This window comes from Acomys minous (genome assembly GCF_964271855.1).
Source record: "Acomys minous genome assembly, chromosome: 14".
Classification (NCBI taxonomy): Eukaryota; Metazoa; Chordata; class Mammalia; order Rodentia; family Muridae; genus Acomys; species Acomys minous.
The window spans coordinates 22,470,758-22,486,681 of NC_140496.1; the positions used below are offsets into that span (position 1 = coordinate 22,470,758).

Consider the following 15,924-nt stretch of genomic DNA (forward strand, 5'->3'; position numbering starts at 1 on the left):
TGGAGCAGAGGTTTGGGAGTGCACCAAGCCATGTAGGAAACACATTTTGCTTTTTTATTTTCTGTAAAACTCTGTAAATAAAATACAAAACCAAGGGATGTGGTGAGGCAGAACAAGATGACCAGATGGCCAGGCCCCTGACACTATCTGTGGCAAAGGGTTTGCAGAACCAAGGCTGGGAGGCTCTTCCTTTCAGGCACTCTACCAACCCCAGGGGCAACAGAATATATTAGATTTTCACTGATAGGAGTTTGTGGGGAGAGGTGACTGGAACCAGCCCTCACCCTCCCTGACAGTGCCTGGTGAGCCCTGAAAATGGGGGAAGGAGCACTGGGAGCCGGTGGGTGACTAGAGCGTTCAGAATGCTGTGCTGGCCATGCTGCTGGGCCCAAAGATGCGGGGCAGAGCATCCAGGGACTCCTCCAGCCGTCGATGAGCAGACTGTCCTTCTTCCCCTATAAATGAGCAAACATAAGGTCATGAGTGGCCCTGGCATCTTCCAGGTCTTCCCATCCCTGGCATGACCTCACCCTGCTCCCAGTAGCCAAGATGTCCCCCAAACCCCCTTAACTCATGTCTCCCCACTTCCCAGCCTCACCACACTGCTGTAGGCTCTGCCGGGCAGCTTCCCTCACAGCTTCTGTATCTGTTTGGCACAAGTACACCAGGGGCTCAATACCCTCAGGAGCCTATCAGGGAACAAAATGTTGAGGCGTGTTCAGTGTAACTAGGAAGAACAGCCCTGGAGTGAGAGTGTTAGGGAGGTTTGCAGGGAAATCACCTTGATACAGCCCAAAGCCAGGCATCCGGCCACTCGAGTCTGCACATCCTCATCCTCAAGCTGGTCCAGGAAGCACAAAAGAGCCTGAGCAAAGGTGGGATGGCAGACTTAGACCCTGGGAGCCCTCAACCTTAACCGCCCCCACCAGAGAATCCTGCCAAACTCACCCTTTCCCGGAAGACTGGACCAAGTGACAGGCTCCGAAGCTGAGTGCTGACGGCAGCCATGACTTTGTTGTTGCCATGGACCAGCAGGGAGCTTAGAGCCCGAAGCCCATCCCTTCGAAGGCGCCCCTCTGGCGCCAACCTCAGAGCTTTCAGCACAACGGCCTGGTCATCGGAGTTCAGGTTCTGTACCAGTAACACTAAAAGAAACGGCAGGGAAGGGGGCACAACAAGTTGCCAGAGCTCTTGGGGTGTCATGCTTTGTCCTCACATCTCACCATTCACACCCATGGGGCCAGTATTCTGTGGCCAGGGCCACTGCCTCACCCTCCTCTGCGGTCTCTGTCACGAAGGTATCCATGGAGGGACTGTCCAAGGCTTCTACATAACTCCAGAACTGGAAGATGGTGAGCTGCTCCCCTGGGCCCGGCTGGGGCCTCCTGGGCAGCTTCTGCCCCAGGGCGTCTTCCAGGAACTTCACACACACTGAGGAAGACAGTACCACAGCCTGAGTCGGGATAGATACGCGCCTCTAAGGGGGAAGAGATCCCGCTCCTTCTAGCTCATGCCCAGGGACTCCTTGCTCACACTTTACTCTGAGGACAAGCATTCACTAGTTTTCTTCAGTGCTCAACTTGTAGGTCAGTATGGGCTGAAGAGGATTCCCCTAAGGGAACTCAGGAAGGAAAGAAGGACCCACTCACCAGCCTCGGCTAAGCCTGACTGGCGCAGGGAAAGACGGGCACCGTACTGGCTGCAGAAAGTGAGGAGCACCTGCTCCACAGGGCAGATGAAGGGGCTGAGTCCCTCTGTACACTGGTCCCAAAAGATCAGGAAGCCGGGCCGAGGGGCAGAGAACTGCACCACTGTGAGGGGTGAGGAGGGGCAGGCACACAGACAGGAGTCGGTTAGGCGCGAACTCCAGGAGGACGCCAGAGCCCAAGCCCGAGAGGTCTTTACCTTCCTGGGCAGATGTGGCAGCAGTCCCCCACAGTTTGCTGCGCTCACACACTACCTCGAGCACGCGTGCCTCCCTCAGCAGCCGCTCCAGAGCCCACGCCTCCTGGCAACGTAGGGGCCCAAATGTGCCCAGTTTCTAGAGGACAGGGGTTGCCAAGTAATTTAGACCTCATGGTAAGGGTTGGGGAGGACGGAGTGAGGGGAGTACAGGTCCCAGCATGCATTGGGAGAGGTTGTAGAAGGGAGGAGTGTAGGAGGCATTACATTCAGTGGGCTCCAAATACCAGGACCTCAGGGCATCGGGAATGTGGAACTGGGAGGTTTAGAGGGCCAGGGATGGAGTAAAGGGCTCTTTGGAGTAAGGGGTTGAGGGAGGGGTAACATCCCCTCACCAGCAGGAGGCGGCTGCAGTGGTACAGGTGCTGGACCAAGGTAGCATCCAGGGCTGGACACCCTGTGCTTAGAGACTGTGCATTCGATGAGTCTAGTCTGTCCTCTGACACAACCTCTGGGCTGCTTATGGGCCTGAGAGAAAAATGGAATCGACCACCCGAAGAGCACACATCCCCTTCTGGTCACCAATTGATTTTTATTAAGCTCCTCCCACCCAGGATGGAAGAACAATGTGAAGACACAGACAATAGGTAGAGAGTTCACAGAGGACTTGCAGGAGGGCGAGGCTGCCACCAGCAATGGGTAAATGTGAGGTCTTTACAGTTAGTCTGCCTTTTGCTAAGCCTGCTAGGACCAAAGGGGCTGCCGGCCCCGTGATGGGCGCCAGCAGGATTGCTGGCGGGATGGTCTATAAAATGTGGACTGCAGGGGACGCAGGGCTTGGGATGGGAACCTAGGGAGTCGTAAAGGGAGGAGGGACCGGGTGTGGCTCTCAGATCTGAATCGGTAAAGTCTACTCCAGGAATGGGAGCCGAGAGGCCTGGACCTCCGGGAGAGTCGGGGTCGTGACGGAGGGGGCTGACGCTGGGGGGCACAGGGTGGGTCCAAGGTGAGGTCAAGGGAAAGAAGAGAGGCAGGAGGCTCGCAGGCTGATGGGGACTTGCAGGGGAGGCAGACATTGCTGGGATGAGCAGGGTGGCCAGAAACACTGGGATGGATGGAGTTAGTAACACGGGCATCAAAGAAACACGAGGTATACAAGGGCAAGACACAGCTGCTGCCACAAGCCCACCCTCATGCATTCTACCTGGCCTCACCTCACGAGTCCCCATCTTGCCTTTCTCCCAAATCACCGGGTTCCTCTTCTGCCTTCCATTGCTTTACCTCTTCCCCTTCATTCCCTGGCTGCCCCACTAAGTCCCCAGGCTTGCCTTGCCCGGCCCCCTCACCTGTCCCCAGGATCATCATTGTCTTCATCTTCATCATCATTGAGGAAGCTGAAGCTCTCCAGGGCATGCTCCACAGTGATGCTAAGGCTGGAGGCCCGGCTTCGAGTCAGGCCTTGTCTCTGCTGAGATTGTAAAGGGGTGGGGGGCGGTTATCAGAACTACTGCGCCAGCTGGCAACTGCCCCTCTGCTGCCCAGCCTAGCCTCCTTACCATGAGCAGACTCTCCAGCCGAGTCACCTCCTGCTCCAGGCCCTGCAGCTCAGGGAACTGGCCACGATAGTCATCCAGGGCAGCCATTAGGGTCCCCAGAGCCTCTTCAAGCCTTCTGTCCCCAGCTCCTCCAGTTGCTTCAGGGACTGGGGCTTGAGCAGCTGTGGTCAGGCTAAGTTCTGAATGTTGGGGTGCAGGGGCTACGGATGAGGGAGAGGAACTTGGGCTCTTAAGGATTTGTTGCGAGGGGTCAGGGGCAGGGCTTGTGAGGGGCTTTGAATCAGAAGAAGAGGTGCAGGATGCGGTGGGGTCTGCTTTAGTGTAGGGAGGGGAGGCTGGGTGACTACAGGGTGGAGGTTCGGTGCCTGGGACTGTGGGGTCTGCAGAGGAACGGGAGGTTATAGCAAGGTCTATAGAAAGGGAAGGGCTTTCAGTTGTAGAAATGGGGCTTGTAGTGGTCTGGTCTGGGCCCACAGCCCTAGTGGTATGACTCGTAGTGGTATGAGTTGGCACCCTGGCCTTTTGAGTAGGGGTAGAGGTACTGTGACTGGGGCTTGGAGTAGCATTGGTGGGGCTTGGAGTAGTGTAGGTGGTACTTACTGCGGTGTGGGTAGGGCTTGGGGTGGTGTGCATGGGGCTTGGGGTGCTATGTGTAGGGCTTGCAGTAGTGTGGGTGAGGCTTATAGTGGTGTGGGTGGGAGCTGGAGTAGTGTGGGTAGAGCTTGTGGTAGCCCGGATTGGGTCTGTAACACTGGGGATAGAGCCTGCAGAAGCGAGGGCAGAGGGCGCAGGTTTGTGGGTAGAACCTGTAGTGGCCGTTAGGCTTGGAACACTGTTAACAGTGCTTACAGCACTATAGGTAGAGCTCGTAGTAGTATGTGTGAGGCTTGGCGACGCAGAAGGGCCAGAGTCTGTGGCTTTGTGAACTAAGTCTAGCTGTGTAGACGACACAGGGTCTACTGATGTGGGGGCAGGGCCAGTTGTACTGAGGGTGGGTCTTGTGGCAGAGAGGCCGGTGTCTACAACAGGAGGAACACTACTTAAATGTTCCGTGTGGGTGGAATCTGGATGTGCAAGTGGGCTAGGTCCTGGGGTTAGGCTTTCTGAGCCCACAGCTTCCACAGACTCAGTCAAGGCAGCATCCACACTGGCCTCACTGATGTGGCTGAGAGTCCGGCTATAAGGGGTATGTCCATTGACCAGGGCTGGGGTGACAGCTGGCTCTTCCTCCATGGAGCCAGAGGTGAGGGTCTCTGGCCTTCGGAAGGCCACTTGGATGGGCATGGGCTCAGGCTGTTGGACCAGAGGCTTGGGAGTTGACGTGTGGCGAGCCGTGCCTGAGAGCTGTGGGCTGGATGAGTCATCTGAAGATTCAGATGACAGGGACCACGCTGTCCCGTTCTCTAGCTCCTCCTGTCGCCGTAACATGTTCTAAGAGAAAAGTACACTTTCAGGGTCGCATCAGTAAGGCCTAGGGAGATGCTAAGACCTGCAGCCTGAACTCTGACTCACATAGAAGGCCTGCTCCCGAAGTGACGGTGTGTCTGGTGGGCTCTGGCTGTATGTGGAAAAGCGCTTGGTGACGGTGGAAGCCTTGTTGACCGTGGAAGCAGCTGAGGGCTGGTCATCCTTGTCGAAGGGACTGCCAAGGGAAAAGGACGTTAGCCGTGCCACGACCTTCCTTTGCTCTGCCCTAAGCCCTTCGTGCCCACCAACCTCCATATGACTTCTAGGCTGAGCTTGATGGTGCCAAGGTCATTGATGTCCACAGCCACAACCTGGGGCAGGGCAGCAAACAGGTCCTTGGTCTCACAGGAGACACTGCCCACAACTACATGGTTAGCCAGGCCCTTCAGTTCTGTCACCTGTAAGCAAGAGTGTGTGGAGGGGTCATGTGAGTGTAGGGGCTTTAGGGTATTCAGAAATCTGAATTTCCATAGGGGCTTTAAGATAGTCGCGGGGTCAGGAGGCCAGGTAGATTACTTCAGGATGAGTGTTCTAGGGACCATAGGGCCATGGAGACAGTCTGGCAACACAAGCGTCATAGAAGTCCACGTGTGTGTCATTGGAATTAGAGGTCCACAGCCTCACGGGAGTTCAGGAAATCAAACATCCACAAGGTCCGAATACCATGAGAAGGTCTCAGTATTGAAATCATGAGGCGCAGGAGTTAGAGATACTGTTTTCAAGGCCCACATAAGGAGTGTTATGGGGGTTACAGAGACCACAGGATAACAGGTTCACGGGGACAAGCTGTCTTTTTTTTTTTCCTTTTCTTTTTTTTTTTTTTTTTTTTTTTAGGTTTTTCAAGACAGGGTTTCTCTGTGTAACAGTCCTAGCTATCTTGGACTCACTTTTGTAGACCAGGCTAGCCTTGAACTCACAGTGATCCACTTGCCTCTGCCTCCCAAGTGCTCGGGATTAAACGTGTGCGCTACCACGCCCAGCTCAAGCTGCCTTATGGATCTGGTCAGAGAAAATCACCTTGATAGACAGGAATTCCGTGAGTAGAGGAAGAAAGATGGTCTCCTCGCTGTCCCACACCTGCTTCCCACTACTCTCGATTCGGCCTCGTAATTTCCAGCGCTGACGGCCGTATTTCATGCAGATCTGGGGGAGACACGCAGGGTGTGTGTGAAGCAGCTCTTGGGACTGTAGCCCTTCCATCCCCCAGCTTTCTTCTCATGTACGTACAGCCTCCTACCTCGTACTGATCGCCCACACACAGCCTGGCGAAGCCAGCCAGCCCTGAGCACAAAAGGAGAAGGTGAGCCATGCTGAGGGCCTTAGGCATCCCCATTCCTGCCTCTCTTCTGCTTCTACAACTCAGTACCTTTCATCCGGAGATGAAACTCGCCCAGCTGCGCCTCCAGCTCATTCTCCAGAAGACACATGCTCTGGGAGGAAGGGGTAAGAATGTGAGCCACTGACGAGAACTGGTTTCCTCTCACCAGCCCACACCTTGTGCCTCTGCCACAGTGGGTCCTCATCTCTCACCTCCGTGTACTCTCGATGCCCTCGAGTGGCCTCAGCCAGACTGTCTCGGGCCTCTCGGCTCCCCGGGGAGCCCGTGCTATAGGCACGGACCATATTGTAGGCACCATCCCGGAGACGCCGCTGGACACAGTATGCTTCATACAGCTCATCGATCTGAGAAGGTGACGATAAGGATGGCAGGAGGGGACTGAGCCTGGCCACCAGCGTAGCCCTCGGTGGACCTTCCCCATTCCCTATGATAGCCACACCCACGCCCCCACTCCGCGTGCACGCTGCACAAGTACCTTGCTGGCGTGGAATTCCAGTCGTCGAAGAAAACGTTCAATGGACTTGACTTGCTAAGGGAGAGTTGAGTCAGAAAGAGCCCGAGTCCCAGGGGCCGCCCTTTCCCTATGAGCCAACTCCCAGCACTATCCTATACACATACACTTACCTTGTCCAGGTCATACAGGAAGCCCTACAGAGGGAGAGAAGAAGAGACGCTTAGAAAGCATGAGGAGAGCCGCAGGAAGGTAACTGCCCATGCAGCTATTCCTCAGGATTCAACAGACACGTGGTCTCCTTCCTTCGACGGCCCTCTCCTGTCACTCTCCTGGGCCACTGCAATGTAATCTCTTGCTGCCATGAGTAAGGCCTGAACTCTCCCACTGCAAACTTTTGCAAGGCACTGGGTCTCGAGCATAAAGAAGCTGGGGTAGAAATTCCTACCATACAAAGGGAGTCCAGGGCAGCCAAGGCTACACAGAGAGACCCTGTCTCAAAAAAAAAGAAAAAAAAGAAAAAAAAAGAAACTCCTACCAACTCACCCCGGGCCCCAGCCGGATATACCCCAAGGTTGCTTTGCCCTGCCCTTACGCTACAGACATTGGTCCAGGGCACCTCCTATCGTTACTCACTAGGCGGGAATTCCTCTTGGACTCCTTTATCTGGCCCTGGAGCTTCTCCTGCTCCTGCTGGTGCACTTCCAAGTAGGCCCTGGGGGAGAGGCAAACGACAAGAGTCAACTTATCCAGCCTCCAGCTGACAGGGGGCTGGGGCAAGGCTGGAGATTCGGCCTTGCAGAGAGAAACTTAGGTGGAGTCCTGGGACACTGTATAAGGAGGGTGTTGCTTACGTCAGTCCCCGCTTAAGGGCAGTGTACACCAGGTCCAGCCGCTCTGGCTGTGGCACCTTGGGGGCTGGGTGGGCCACAGAAAACATCCTCGACACTCGGGAGAGCACTAGGGGCTTCCGTGGGGGCCCTGGCGGGCTGAAGACGGCGAAGTTCCTGGAGAAGGGACTGCTTTTAGAAAGGAGTCAGCAAGAATCCCCAGAACCCTCACTACGTACCCAGTCCCAACCCCATCTAACTCTCTCAACCCCAATAAACCCCTTGTCGCGTACCTGGGCCCGCGCTCGTGGCTGCCGAGGACGCCTGCGAAGGACTGGCTCCTACTGACCCGGGCGCTGAGCAGGCGGCGCTGCGGCCGCACCGACAGGGACATCATGGAATGAGTCCGCGCGGGGCTCCCTGAGGGTGGCGGGGGTATGTGTCTAGCACCAATCGGGTCCCTGAAGAAGCCCGCTTCCCGTGGCAGGGTCCCAGAGCTGGATCAGGCCCTCCCTGGTCGCCAGGTACAGCTGCCCTAGTGGGTTCCATCCAGCCTTGGCAGTCTTAGCCTCATTGGCCCCCGTGCTAATGACAGGGCAGTGGCTGGAGACTCGGCCTCGGACTCAGCGTGGCCTCCGCTCGGCCCCTACTTCCTGCGGAGGTGCGGGCTCCGCCTGTCGCGGAGCAGGAAGGGGGTGTCGCGCGGGGACCCTCCTCCAGCTGGGAAGGAGCAGGAAAGGGGCGGGGCGCACAAAGAATGTGCGGAAGCGCCTGTTTACCCGGGGGCGGGGCGGCATCCCCAGCCCTTCCCTGGACCGCCCCCCCCACAAGTGGACCGAGAACTCGGGTACCACCACCCCGGTAGGCCGTGGGAGGTCATGGGGCGGGACACGGGTTCAGATCTTGGTAGAGCTGAGAGACAGCCTTGGCCGGTACAGGTTTGGCCCTTAACCCACTGCCCACTGTAAACAGTGCCCCCAACTCACACCGACTCGCAGACGCCTAGACGCCAGCGTCCTCCGGGCTAGGCGGCCGGGGATTCCCAGAGTGGGGAGCAGTGCACAGAGAAGTGCCCCGCCTCCCTCCACTTTGCTATAGACCTGACTTGGAAACGGAGCCATGGACGCACGCTTCTCCTGCCCTTAGAGGGAGGGAGTCCACGGCCGAACCCCCGCCCCAACCAACTCTCAACGAAACACACGCCCTAGGCCCCCAGAATCCCGTCTGCATCCCTTGTGGCCACCTCTGGAGACCTCACAGCTCCAAGCCCAGTCCTACCTCTCTTTTTGGAGTTCATAGTAGGCTCCGGATGGCCCCCGACCCGCGCTCACCCACTGTGTCCCGCTTGAGCGGGGCTTTTTGTACCAGCCCCGCTGGACTCCAAGCTCAATGCCAGCGGCTCTGGCCCCGGTTTCGGCTGCTCTCTGCGCCTCCCGCCCGCCCAGTTCCTGCCTCCTGACTCAGCCCGCCGGGATGGGGCGGGACTGGTCTCTGGGACTAGGGGGGCACCCGACCTCGGTCTGCTTAACCTCTGCAAGGGGTGACTAGGGGCTTTCCTCCGGAGTGGGCTGACACAGGGTTTGGGGTCAGGGGTGCCTGTGAAGAAGTTGAACACTAGAATGAATATGGAAGGGCAGAATGAAGAGGCGATGGGGTTCAGTAATAGAAAGGTATGCAAGGGGCTAGAGAGGTGAGCAGCCACATGGCAGCTCACAACTTCCTGTAACTCCAGTTCCAGGGGATCTGACATCCTCACACAGACACAGAAACTTATATGTAGACATATACATCCAGGCAAAACACCAATACACATAAAAATTAAAAGCGTTCAAAAGTCTCTGTTGACCAAAACCAAAACAAAACAACAAAAACAGACAGGTGATGGTGGTGCACGCCTTTAATCCCAACACTTGGGAGCCAGAGGCAGGTAGATTCCTATGAGTTTGAGGCCAGCATGGTATACAGACCAAGTTCCAGGACAGCCAGAGCTACACAGAGAAACCCTGTGTCGGAGGAGGAGGAGGAGGAGGAGGAGGAGGAGGAGGAGGAGGAGGAGGAGGAGGAGGAGGGGGAGGAGGAGGAGGAGGAGGAAGAAAAAAGAAAGAAAGAAAGAAAGAAAGAAAGAAAGAAAGAAAGAAAGAAAGAAGAAGTTGGCTTCTGAGAAAGATTCAACATAGAAAGGCTGGGTTCTATGTGTGTGAAGGGGAAAGGCGTGGGGGGTGAATGCAGGGACTGCGCTAACAAATGACGCTGGATAGTAAGGATTCTGAAAAAGCTGAGAAGAGAGGGGAGCTGAAGGGGTGGGGAGCTAGACGTGCAGCCCCAAGACACGGAGGAGAGGTGAGGGCAAAGAATCTCAAGGGCCCCTACATCACCTTTACACCCACAAAGGCTCAGGTCCTACTCCCGAGCCAGGACCTCCCCTTACAGTGGAAGCTAAGATGGAGAGGGTCCTCCTCCTACCCGGGCGCTCTCTGCAAGTCCTGAATTCCCTTGGTACTGACTTTCTTTTTCTTTTTCTTTTTCTTTTGTTTTGTGGGGTTTTTTTTGTTTGTTTGTTTGTTGTTGTTGTTGTTGTTTGAGACAGGGTTTCTCTGTGTAGCCTTGGCTGTCCTGGACTTGCTTTGTAAACCAGGCTGGCCTCGAACTCACAGCGATCCGTCTGTCTCTGCCTCCCGAGTGCTGGGATTAAAGACATGCACCAGGTACTGACTTTCTTGATCCCAACACCTCTTACCTGAATATCCCATGTCCACATCCAGCATGAATTGTGTTCTTATGGACTGCCCACCTAATACGAGCCTTTCTGCATCTTTCTGCTCCCCTGCCCTTATTATCTGCTCTGGAATGCCCTTATCCTAAACCACAGCCCTGTCAGTTTTTCTCCATCACCACTACAGCATCTGCTTGTTGCCTGAGACTGCTGGTACCCTGAGCCCACAACTCAGATATTGAGCCACACACAGAATGACAAGCATGTGCCAGTCCACTGGAGATACAACCCAGAATTTCACAGACGCCGCTGTGCACACAGATCACAGTCCGCCTCTGCTTGCTTTCTCTTCCGCTCCCTCCCACCTCCCCTCCCCTCCCCTCTCTGTACACCCTCATCCTAGCCTGCATCCACGGCCACACTTCCATCTCTTGCCTCCTGTTAGTGTCCACAGCCCTCTGTACTTCTGTCTTCCCCCAGCAGAAACCAACCCTGGCAAACCACCTCCCTGTCCTTGCAGCCCCTTCGCCCAGCCTGGCTGGAGCCCAGGGGTCTTGGCACAACAGCCTGGTTGGAATCACAGTGCAATCCTCAAACACAGGCAGTTCTCACTTCCTACCTGGGAAATTCTCTGTGTGGCTCTAATCTTTCTCTCCCTTCTGAGGGAAGACAGATGTCTGACTTCCTCTTCAACTCACCAGTAAATTCAAGCCACTCTCACATTAAAAGTAAAAACAAAAGCTGGGCGCAGTGGTGCACGCCTGTAGTCCCAGCACTCGGGGAGGCAGAGGCAGGTGGATATCTGTGAGTTCGAGGCCAGCCTGGTCCACAAAGTGAGTCCAGGACAGCCAAGGCTACACAGAAAGACCCTGTCTCAGAAAAAAAAAAAAAAGAGAGAGAGAGAAGAAAACAAGTCTGAAAATTATCCAAATGCCCATCAATAAGAACAGAATCACAAAAATAAACACAATAGTAATATGAGCAAATCTTATAGGTATATCAAGGAGTAAGGAGACGTATATGATTCCCTTTATAATGAAGCTCAAAAACAAGCATGAAAGTATCTGGGCATGGTGGTCCACCCCAGAATCTCATCACTCAGAAGGCAGAGGCAGGAGGATCAGAAGTTCATGGCTAGCCCAGGCTACACGAGGCCCTGTCTCAAAAATCAAACCAAAACAACAACAACAACAACAACAACAAAAACAAACAAAAAAAAACATACAAAACCAATTTATGGTGGCAGAAGTCAGATTAGTAATTGTCCTTGATTGTTTCTGTCAACTTGATACAAGCCTAGACATTCCTGGGAAGAGAGAATCTTAACTGAGAAAATGTCTCTCTCCATCAGATTGGGTTGTAGGCAATCGTTTTGGTTTTGTTTTTGTTTTTTGTTTGTTTGTTTGTTTTTTGCTTTGTTTTGTTTCAGGATCTAACTGTGAAGCTTTGCTTGGCTGGCCTGAAACTTGCTGTGTAGATCAGGCTACCCTCGAATTCATAGAGATCTACCTGCCTCTGCCTCCTGAGTGCTGGGATTAAGGTAGATGCCACTATAACTGGCTCTGCATTTTCTTTTTTTTCTTTTTTCCGGTTTTTCAAGACAGAGTCTCTCTGTGTTAGCCTTGGTTGTCCTGGACTCGCTTTGTAGGCCACCCTGGCCTCGAACTCACAGTGATCTGCTTGCATCTGCCTCCTGAGTGGTGCGATTAAAGGTGTGTGCCACCCCAGCCATATTTTCTTTTCTTTTTTTTTTTTTTAAAGATTTATTTATTTATTATTATGTGTATAGTGCTCTGCCTGCATGTACACGTGCAGGCCAGAAGAAGGCATCAGATCACATTATAGATTATAACATGTGGTTGCTGGGAATTGAACTCAGAACCTCTGGAAGAGCAGTCAGTGCCCCTAACCTCTGAGCTATCTCTCCAGCCCCCAACGCCATATTTTCTTGATTAATGATGTATGTGGGAGAGCCCAACTCAACTGGGGGTAGCGTTGTTACCCCTGGGCAAGTGGTCCTGGGGTATATAAGAAAGCAAACTGAAAGCCGGATTGCCGTGTTTTCAAGGCCAGCCTGGTCTACAAAGTGAGTCCAGGACAGCCAAGGCTACACAGAGAAACCCTGTCTCAAAGAAAAAGAAAAAGAAAAAGAAAAAGAAAAAGAAAAAAGAAAAAAGAAAAAGAAAGCACACTGAGCAAGCCACGGGGAGCAACGCAGTAAGCAGCATTCTTCCATGGCTTATGTTTCAGTTCCTGCCTCCAGGTTTCTACCCTACTTGAGTTCCTGCTCCAACTTCCCTGAGTGATGAACTGTTACCTGGAAGCAGAAAATGAAATAAACCCTTTCCTCCCCAGGTTGCTTTCGGTCATGGTGTTTTGTTACAATAATGAAACGCCGCGTGAGGAAGTATTCTCCTCAGGCTGTAACTGGAAGTAGGCAGAAGGGGGTCTCCTGGAGGGCTAGCAACGTTCTACTTCCTGATCACAGATAGGTAACGCTCCATGCAGCACGGTGCACATTCAGGACAGATGTGTGTGTGTGCGTGTATGTGTGTGCGTGTATGTGTGTGTGTGTGTGTTTAGGAGTGATGGAGTCTTAGCTATAGTCTCCTAAGCTAACCTCAAAATTCTTTAGGCTCAAACAATATTGCTGCCTTAGCTTTCTGAGACGCTTGGGTCTTAGGTGTATGTCACGGTACCTAGCTACTTCCTGCATGCATGAGATTTTATTATATAGTTGGAATGAAGTAAAATAACTACAGGGAGTCTAGGATGTGGTTCTGTGAAGCATATGCTTAGTATGTTCAAAGCTCTGGATTCATTCCCTAGGCATGCAGAAACACACACACACACACACACACACACACACACACACACACACACACACAGTGAATGGATAAATATGGGGGAAAAAATGCCTCCCTGTGTGTCCGTGTCCTGCGTCTTGCTCTAGCTACCCCACTGCTCTGCTCCTTCTGAGTCAAGTTTCTGGGAAAATGGTCCTGCTTCCATTTCCTCGCCACACCCACCTACTCCTCTTCCCGTGCTGGCCGGCTTTCTGCACCCACCCCTCCTGTCTCCTGTCTTGACAAGGTCAACAATGACCTCTCTGTTGCTGAATCAACTCACTATCTAATGTCTAGTCCTTATCCTGCTTGATCTCAATAAAGTATTGACTTCCTGCCCTTAAATTTCAAGAAGCAACATACTTCTGTTTTTCTCCCTCCCTAGCCACACGTTCTCTTTTCCCACAGAGGACCTGTTTCTGTTTTCATCCCCACATGGACTTCGTTGCCTCAATTCTTGGGCTCTGTACCTCTCTGTCAGCATCCTTATCTATTGTCAACCAAACCACTCTTGAATTAGGCCTGCTTATCCAACTCCCCCCCTACCCCCCCCCACCCCAGATGCCTCCCCACAAACTAACTGACAATATGTGGTGGCCTGCGAAGGGAGATGAGCTGAGTCTGAAGCCACTGGACGGAAATGGCTACATTTCCAGTATTTATTTATTTAGTTTTTCGAGACAGGGTTTCTCTGTGTAGCCCTGGCTGTCCTGGACTCACTTTGTGGACCAGGCTGGCCTCGAACTCACAGCGATCCGCCTGCCTCTGCCTCCCAAGCGCTGGGATTAAAGGCGTGCGCCACCACTGCCCAGCTTACATTTTCCAATCTTAACGATTCCACGACAGTCTTATTATCTATATCCCAGTTGTTCAGAACAGAAACTGGGAGTCACCCCCGGTGCTGCTGTGAGTTTCACCCCACCTCCACCCAATCACCCACTCTTAGCTGGTCTAGCTTTTAGATGTCTCTGGATCCGGTGTTACATAGCGGTACATACTTATTAATCCCATCTACCTGGGAGGCTGAGGCAGAAGGATCAAAAGTTCAGGCATTCCTGAACTACAAAGTGAGTTCAAGGCCAGCCTTGCTAACTTACTAAGAGTCTGTCACAAAACTCAAAAAACAAAACTAAAGTCTCTAGAATCTGCACCTTCACATCAGGTCTAAGCTATTACCGACTCTACCCTGGAATCTTCCAGCAGCCTCCTAGTAGACTCCCTATATTTCTTCAATCAGCCATCTTTATTTACCAACAACAGTCTTGAAAACTCTCGTCACCAACAATGCCAAAACAAACAAACAAACAAAACACCATATATATATATATTTTAAGTGTTTCTTTTTCGGTTTTTCGAGACAGGGTCTCTCTGTGTAGTCTTGGCTGTCCTGGACTTGCTTTGTAGACCAGGCTGGCCGCAAACTCATAGCGATTCCATTGGCTCTGCCTTCCGAGTGCTGGGATTAAAGGCGTGCACCACCACAACCAGCGATATCCCTTTTTAAAGGGATGTTTACTGAATTATGCTGAAAAAGATCATTTAATTCCAGCAAAGACTAGGTAAGTCCTTTTCTTTCTGTCTGTCTTTCTCCTCTTCCTCCTCCTCCTCCTCCTCCTCCTCCTCCTCCTCCTCCTTCTTTTTAAGTTTTTGGAGACAGGGTTTCTCTGTGTGTTGCCCTGGCTCCCTGGAATCCCTCTGTAGACCAGGCTAGCCTCGCCTGAGTGCCGGGATTAAAGCCATAGGTAAGTCTTCTTAGGCCTGCTTCACAGCCGAGGTCAGCTGGCTGTATGTGACCTTGGGTGGGACACTTAAGCTTTCGGCCTTCAGATCTAATGAGGATGATAACCACAGCCATGCCGGAAGCATGAAGCGAGACACCTCCGTCTGCAGGGAGCGTTCAGGGGAGGGAGACGGCCAAGTAGTACACAGCAAACGCTAGCTGCTGTTACTAATGAATATTAGCTTACCCAGATCCAAGCCTAGGCTTTCATCCCAGACTCTGAATGTTTCAAATCTCTCTCTCTTCACAGCTACCTGCTGCCCTAAGAATAAAGACTTAGGCTTCCTTCCCAGGCCCCTGTCCTCCTCTCTAGTAACTGTAACCCCTCCTGCCGCACTCAAGGCTCTTAGCATCTGAGCAGCAAAACTCATCCTTCCCACACAGCCTTTCTGCTAGTGAGTGTGAGTGTGTGAGTGCATGTGTGTGTGTGTGTGTGTGTGTGTGTGAGAGAGAGAGAGAGAGAGAGAGAGAGAGACAGAGACAGAGACAGAGACAGAGACAGAGACAGAGAGATAGATCAAACTAAGGACCTTAGGCCAGCCTTCTACCACTGAGACACATTCCCAGCCCCCTCTTGTCACTACTCCTAGCCTGATTAGCTCCTTCTCTTTTCTTCTGTCCCCCTAACTTCTTTTTGCCGGAAGCCCGCCCGGGGTTGGTTCCCCCTTTTTTGGCGCCTCTATAGCTTCCTCTCTCTGATCCTCAAGACCACATAGCGAGTTGTAGCTCTTCTCCCGGGGTTATCTTCCCGCCAGCCTATGCCCTCTGGGTCTTGGGGCCACGGTTTCTCTGTGTGTTTCTCTGTGTGTAATTTCCTGGGCCCTTCCCCAGGACCTGAGCACCCGGGAGATGAAGGAAGGAGGGAGCTGAGTGAAGAAGCTGGGGTACCCAGTTTTTGGAACAGGATCCTGGCCTGCTAAGTCATAGGACACAAGTCTAGGTCCCCTATACTACCTAAGATTCTCCTTTTCCTGGGCCGGGCGTAGTGGAGCACACCTTTAATCCCAGCACTCGGGAGGCAGAGGCAGGCGGATCGCTGT

At 53.1% G+C, this 15,924-nt stretch overlaps 1 protein-coding gene across 6 annotated transcripts in view; it reads right to left on the reverse strand.

The window, feature by feature from the left end:
* Positions 1–33: 33 nt before the first annotated feature.
* RIPOR1 (RHO family interacting cell polarization regulator 1) overlaps positions 34–15,924 on the reverse strand; it is a 28,196-nt gene continuing 12,305 nt past the window's right edge. For 5 of the 6 annotated variants that reach the window (XM_084755505.1, XM_084755503.1, XM_084755504.1 and 2 more), the window contains 21 exons: positions 7,839–7,965; positions 7,570–7,722; positions 7,352–7,430; positions 6,889–6,912; positions 6,740–6,793; positions 6,456–6,608; positions 6,292–6,355; positions 6,163–6,206; positions 5,943–6,068; positions 5,175–5,323; positions 4,971–5,100; positions 3,459–4,889; positions 3,249–3,370; positions 2,298–2,430; positions 1,906–2,041; positions 1,650–1,811; positions 1,273–1,431; positions 949–1,145; positions 782–865; positions 599–689; positions 34–455 (listed from right to left, as the gene is read on the reverse strand). In XM_084755505.1, coding sequence (XP_084611631.1) covers positions 358–455; positions 599–689; positions 782–865; positions 949–1,145; positions 1,273–1,431; positions 1,650–1,811; positions 1,906–2,041; positions 2,298–2,430; positions 3,249–3,370; positions 3,459–4,889; positions 4,971–5,100; positions 5,175–5,323; positions 5,943–6,068; positions 6,163–6,206; positions 6,292–6,355; positions 6,456–6,608; positions 6,740–6,793; positions 6,889–6,912; positions 7,352–7,430; positions 7,570–7,722; positions 7,839–7,942 — 3,693 coding nt within the window. In that variant the 5' untranslated portion in view covers positions 7,943–7,965 and the 3' untranslated portion in view covers positions 34–357. Of the gene's footprint in view, positions 456–598; positions 690–781; positions 866–948; positions 1,146–1,272; positions 1,432–1,649; positions 1,812–1,905; positions 2,042–2,297; positions 2,431–3,248; positions 3,371–3,458; positions 4,890–4,970; positions 5,101–5,174; positions 5,324–5,942; positions 6,069–6,162; positions 6,207–6,291; positions 6,356–6,455; positions 6,609–6,739; positions 6,794–6,888; positions 6,913–7,351; positions 7,431–7,569; positions 7,723–7,838; positions 7,966–8,823; positions 9,567–15,924 lie in introns of those variants that run through there. The other variant, XM_084755501.1, reaches the window with a different exon arrangement.